The sequence below is a fragment of the Tupaia chinensis genome, unplaced genomic scaffold (assembly GCF_000334495.1).
Source record: "Tupaia chinensis unplaced genomic scaffold, TupChi_1.0 Scaffold000180_1, whole genome shotgun sequence".
Classification (NCBI taxonomy): Eukaryota; Metazoa; Chordata; class Mammalia; order Scandentia; family Tupaiidae; genus Tupaia; species Tupaia belangeri.
In genome coordinates this window covers 1,539,088-1,545,087 of record NW_006159655.1, presented here as the reverse complement: position 1 = coordinate 1,545,087, position 6,000 = coordinate 1,539,088, and the positions used below count along the sequence as shown (strand labels likewise).

General features: G+C 42.4%; 1 protein-coding gene across 2 annotated transcripts in view; it reads left to right on the top strand.

Moving 5' to 3' along the window:
* Positions 1–6,000, top strand: part of MYOM1 (myomesin 1) — a 176,755-nt gene that overhangs the window by 77,760 nt on the left and 92,995 nt on the right. For both annotated transcript variants that reach the window (XM_006146486.3, XM_006146485.3), the window contains exons 11-12: positions 1,715–1,856; positions 5,037–5,236. In XM_006146486.3, coding sequence (XP_006146548.1) covers positions 1,715–1,856; positions 5,037–5,236 — 342 coding nt within the window. The remainder of the gene's footprint in view (positions 1–1,714; positions 1,857–5,036; positions 5,237–6,000) is intronic.

Below are 6,000 nucleotides of genomic sequence, written 5' to 3'. Positions count from 1 at the left end.
CTGCTATCATATATTCATGCAATGGATGCTCAGCGGACCAAATCCACTCTGTCCATGCAGGGGTTGCAGGTTGTTATGTTATAGGCCTTAAGCAAAGGGATATGGCTAGAGGTTGCCAGCCATTCCCTTCATGGCTGAGTACCTTTCTAGCATACCTTTTCTGCCACTCAGGCGTGGCAGCCTCAGATTTCCTACCTCTACTGTAGCTCTGCTTCACCTCCTCCACCATCAGCAGCACTTCTCTTCCCAGTCTAGTACTCTCAAAGAATGGAAGGAAAAAAGTTTCTCTGCACCAAAATTCTCGTCTCCCATCGCATGCCATGCAGGGATTCTTAGTTACATTCTCCTATAGCACTTCTATAGGAGATACTTACCTAGAGACACTTTCCTACTGGTCCACAGGGCAAGAAACAATGTTCAAAACCCATGTGAGTTGAGCGCTTCACAGATAATGTCAACTTATTACATTCAGAAGTGTACAAATGTTTCTCTGTGCTATCAAATGTCTTGGTAAAATAAGAGTTACAAAAGTGTAGATCACAGGAAAAGAAAGTGTTTGTTCAGTTAACAAGAGTGTTTTCCTTTAGGCAAGTGGCTCCGACATGTCTCAGCCTTTTTTCCTACGAACTCCGATCATGAAAGGGTTGGTCAAATGCCAGGGGGAATTGGCACATGTGGGTTCCCCAGGGTCCCTACCGTTTATCTCTATCATTCTTACTTGAAAGGTTTCTGACTGAATGTTTTCATTCCCCTTCCTATCACTCTAAAACCATCCCCAATTCACTAATATATCTGTGTGGGTGTAAATCACACTGTCAGGGGATCCTATTTCAGGAACAGTCACTGTCCTCCATTTATTGTATTATTTTGGACTTTATAAACTCAGATAAACTTAGCTCAGATGTGAGTACTGCATCAGTTTCTTTCTTAAGTATCTTCAGTTTGGGAATGATCGTTTGATTAAAAAGACTGTTTCCTTTCTCTTTCAAAATGGTAGTGCCAAGTCAGTCAGTGGTGTGGTGGTTAAGGCAGCTTGATCCCACGTAGTCAATTACATGGTTCAAGTCCTGTACCCAGTGACAGGCACACGTGCATGTGCGTCCAAAATCCTGAGGGGGGATGGAGTCTAGAGAAGGGATTGCAGCATGGCTGTCTCTCCTCTACCGGATGGGTGTTTTCTCATTTTCTCTCTCTGACTCCTCTCTCTTTCTCTCTGTCTCTCTCCAGTGAGCACATGCCCTTATAACAAACTTTTTTTTTTTAATGACGGTGCACAAGGGTGGGCAAATCACCTTGATTCTTGTCTATGATGCATGCATCCAGAAGCTAACAGAAGAGATTGTTTGCCTCTCATAGTTTTTTCGTAACATTGCACAATCGATGTCCTAAGAACAGACTTTCTGGCAGAATTGACTTATCTCATGACAGTCTCTGACATGCCTATATTTATTTTCTTTTGGAACATGTTGGACAGCAAGGGCTTGGATTTTTTCAGAGCTTCCTAGTTTCTAACATGATGTTCTTTCTTCTGAAGCTGAAAAGCACACATGGTTATGTTGGTAAACTAATTACAAGCTTTGCAGCTTGCTCTGTTGGGGCCAAAGATGTAGGCCACTGGGGTGATGTGAAAAGACACATTGCACCAGGACCTCAGCCTGCCGAGCTGTCAGAGCATGGCCGAGAGGGCTAACAGGACCCTCCTCTGTCTCCACAGATGCCGATGCAGAGATCGAAGGAGCCCCAGCCTCTCCTCTGGATGTGGTGTGCCTGGATGCCAATAAAGATTACATCATCATCTCTTGGAAACAGCCAGCTGTAGATGGAGGGAGTCCTATTTTGGGATATTTTATTGATAAGTTAGTGTTTGGTCTAACTTCACTGAGAATGATTTGGCGATAGAAATGCTTGTTTGATTTCTCCCATCATTTTTAGATGACATAGTCTTTTCTGATCTTCATTTCTTTCTCTGTCTCTCCATCTTAGTCTCTCGCAATTTCTCTCTTTCTTTATTTGTCTTTGTTTCTCTATGTATATTTATATATATTTACCTAAATTTCAAAGATAGAGCTTTTCAGTTTGACTATGAACTCAAGTCAGGATTTGGCAAGAATGCTCCAAATCTGTAGACTTAATACAGGCCACTTTGGATATAAAATAACTGTTACTCAATATATTTAACAGTCATAGTCTTAGTATGTCAGTAATTTAAGAATATTGACTTTAAGAAAACAACGAAATATTGTTTATATTGCAAGATCTGATTTCAAGCTATACCACAAAATAACAAAAAATCCATAGTATTAAATTATGCTGTGTCTACAAGTTCTTGTAGTTTACATTCTCCACTCTTGGTGACTTTAAATTGATAGTAACTGGGTTTCCTAGATTAATTATCCAGTGAACTTGGACACAGACAACATAGTTAGATTTTGGCCTACGTACACTATTCTCTGACTTAGTTTCTGTTCACATAGCTGCTCCACTTCTCTTTTCATTATTGGGTAGTGACGTCTTAATTGTTGCAGCCACTAGGGACAGATCATCTGTGTCACCATTGCACAGTGAGTTTGTACAAAGTATATTTAAATCTCAAATTTACAGCAATAAATAGATACATGCCAACTGAGCTCAATGCCATGCAGAGAAACGTTTATAATAAAGTATACTTTTAACCATATATAAAATAATACTTATACATTATTTCATCATTTAGTATTGAAAAACTAGGGAACCAGCAGTTAGCGTAATGGCTGTCGCTGGACTCCCACATAGTTGACCGTGGTTCACGTCCCGGACCCGGTGGCTTAAAACTCACACCAGGCGCGTGAGCATGTGTGCCCAAGATCCCGAGAGGAGAATGGAGGAGAAGGGATTGAGGCGTGACCATCCCCCCGGGGGGTGATTTCTCGCTTTCTGTCTCTAATGTCTCTCTCTGTCTGGCGAGCACACGCGCCCTATAGCAAAAATCTCTCCAAAAAAAGAAAGAAAAAAGAAAAAACTGTTAAGTTTAGCCTTTTCCCCCCCATATTTTCAAATAACCACATCATGTCTACTACTTAGTAAACATATACTACTAAACATGGCACTGTTCTAAACACTGCAGATAATAGGCGCTAGCCCATAACCACTCTTTGAGGTAGGTCCTATTATTAGAAGTAGGAAGTGAGGAGCTGGCTCAAGACCACATGCCAGTGAGGACACACTAACTTGCCTAAGGTCAGTAAGGAGCAGGACTAGAATTCACATGTCAGCCTGGCTAGAGGTCTGTGGTCTGTGCTCTTTCTGCTTTAACATGCTATAGAAGTCTCTAGAACAGAGGCTCTCCACCTGCTTTCTCCCCACATGAGGGTTAGAGAATGCCCTGCAAAGGGAAGAGGGAGAGTCCTGTCAGTCAGAATCTCTAAAAACAGGGGTCACTTGAAAAATTGTCCTTTCTCAGCTCCCTACTATGCCCTGCCCATAACAGGTCCAGAATTTCTACAAAGAAAAGATATAGGGGAAATGGATAAACAAAAGGATTGAAGCTATATTTGATAGCACTTTATATAATGTTGAGGAAAATGTCTGTTGTCTGTAGCAAAGAATGGAAGGTGACAGTGAGGAAAGGAAGAGAAACTCACCATGCCAGTCACCTTTGTACTGCCATTGGCTACCCCTGCACCCATGAGATTCATTTGGGAATTACATGTTTGAGACATAGAGCCATGTCAGGGATGTGGTATAAACTGAAAATGTTGTGCTCTACTGATAAATTATTAGAGCCAACCACACATGTGGCAGTGAAGGCAGCTGGGTCCCTGGCCTGACAGCTTGAAAAAATATGCCGGATGTGTGTGCAAGCATGTCCTAAATCCATGAGAAGAGAATGAAAGAGAAGGGATTGCAGTGTGGCCATCTCCTGGGGAATGCTTTCTCTCTCGCCCCCTTCCTCCCCTTCTCTGACAGGTGCATGTGCCCTATAGCAAATTAAGAAGAAAAAAAAAATGACCAGAGTTACTTAGTCCTAATGCTGCATAATTCAAGCACACATTGATCCCCTGAAGCTCTGTTGACTAGGCAACAGCATGATATGAACTGTCATATTGTCTCCAGGGGACTAACTCACTCCATCTCCAGGTACAAGCTCTGTAAAGCACTCAATTTGAAATCAGAGTTGCCAAGTACTTAATCTTCTCCTGTCAGGCCTGGGAATCCCCCTGCTTCTCATCCATCTTGTCTGTTAAAGAAATAAGCATATTACATTAACCTGCTCCTGTTTCCAACCATACAGGATGTAGTGACCATCAAGTGAGAGGATGCAGTGAGCTGTTTTCCAAACTATAGTGCACAGAGCTATCTTTTAGGGGCCTACTTTCTCAGCAATACTTCCATGTTTAAAAGAAAATATCTAAAAAAAGACAAAGTCACTAATGGTAGGATCGAAGGAATAGGCAGAGAGACATTTGGAGGATCCTCCCCATAAGCCCCTCCAATGTAAAGGTTGTAGGTATCTGCCTTCTTTCATCCTCTTAAGCTTGGCTGAAGACCCACCCTGTGGCCAAGTGGTTAAAGGGACTGAATCTCACATCACTGGCTGCAGTTTGAGTCCTGGTCCCTGCAGATTGAAAGCCATGCAGGGCATGTGTGGGTGCCCAGGAGCCTGAGAAGATGGAGAGATGGAAGAGAAGGGATAGTTGTGTGACCACACCCCACTGGGAAATTCTTTCTCCTTCCACTCCCACCCCTGTCTCTCTCTGGTGGGTATATGCATCCTCTGACAATTAAAAAAAATTTTTTAAACTCTTCTTGCTGAGACACAAGGGCCCTCTGTTGCTGTTTTAAATAATTTCCAGAAGGGTCTGAGGCTTCTTTTTTCATGTTAAAGAAGAGGCATTGCACCTAAATGGAAGTCAGTCCACAGTTAAATAATTGGTGAGCCCCACCTAAGTTGGATATTTGACAGAGAAAATCTGAAGCAACTGGGTGAATTTGCAGCTTTGGAGCTATAAATGTATCTATTCTTTTAACATTTCTGTCAATCACTCTCTTTTCCTTAGATGTGAGGTGGGCACGGATAGCTGGTCTCAATGCAACGACACACCTGTGAAGTTTGCGCGTTTTCCTGTTACTGGACTGATAGAAGGTCGTTCCTATATATTCCGAGTTCGAGCTGTGAATAAAACTGGAATAGGCCTACCATCTCGAGTTTCTGAGCCTGTGGCTGCTCTGGATCCAGCTGAGAAAGCTAGACTTAAAAGTAAGCACATTTTGGGCCAGCAGGTGACATGGAGGTTAAGGTGACTGGATCCTACATGCCATCTCTGTGGTTTGAGTCCTCCTGAACCTAGAGACTTGGAAAATACCCTGGGCATGTGTGCATGAATGCCCCAAATCCCAGAGGAGAATGAAGTAGAATAGCCATCCCCCCCCCACCCTCTGGGGGGGGATGATGTCCTCTGTTCCTCTTTCACTCCCTGGCGAGTGCACATTGTCTATATCAAAACTAAGAAGCATGTTTCATTTTTCAATATCATTGGTAAGTCTTTTGAAAATAACTGCAAGAATAGGCTTCATTCAAGACTGTTCCTCTCCCTTCCACTAGAGGGAGAGGAGAATAAGAAAGACTTTTTATTTATTTATCTTTTCTAATCAGAAAATTCTGGGAGGAGGGCACCCTACTTTAAAAAAAAAAAAAAAAAACAGGTTTTTTTGTTGGGACCAGTAGATGATATAATGGTTACATAGCTGGATTCCCACGTAGTTGACTGTGGTTCGAGTTCCAGACCCAGCGGCTTAAACTCACACTATGTGCATGTGTGAGAATGCCCACGATCCCAAGAGGAGAATGGAGGAGAAGGGATTGTGGCATGGTCATCCTCCCTAGGGATGAAATCAGAGTTGCCAAGTACTTAATCTTCTGTCAGGCCTGGGAATCCCCCTGCTTTTCATCAATCTTGTCTGTTAAAGAAATAAACGTATTACATTAATATTATAAGGGTAGATTTTATTTAGTATTACTTA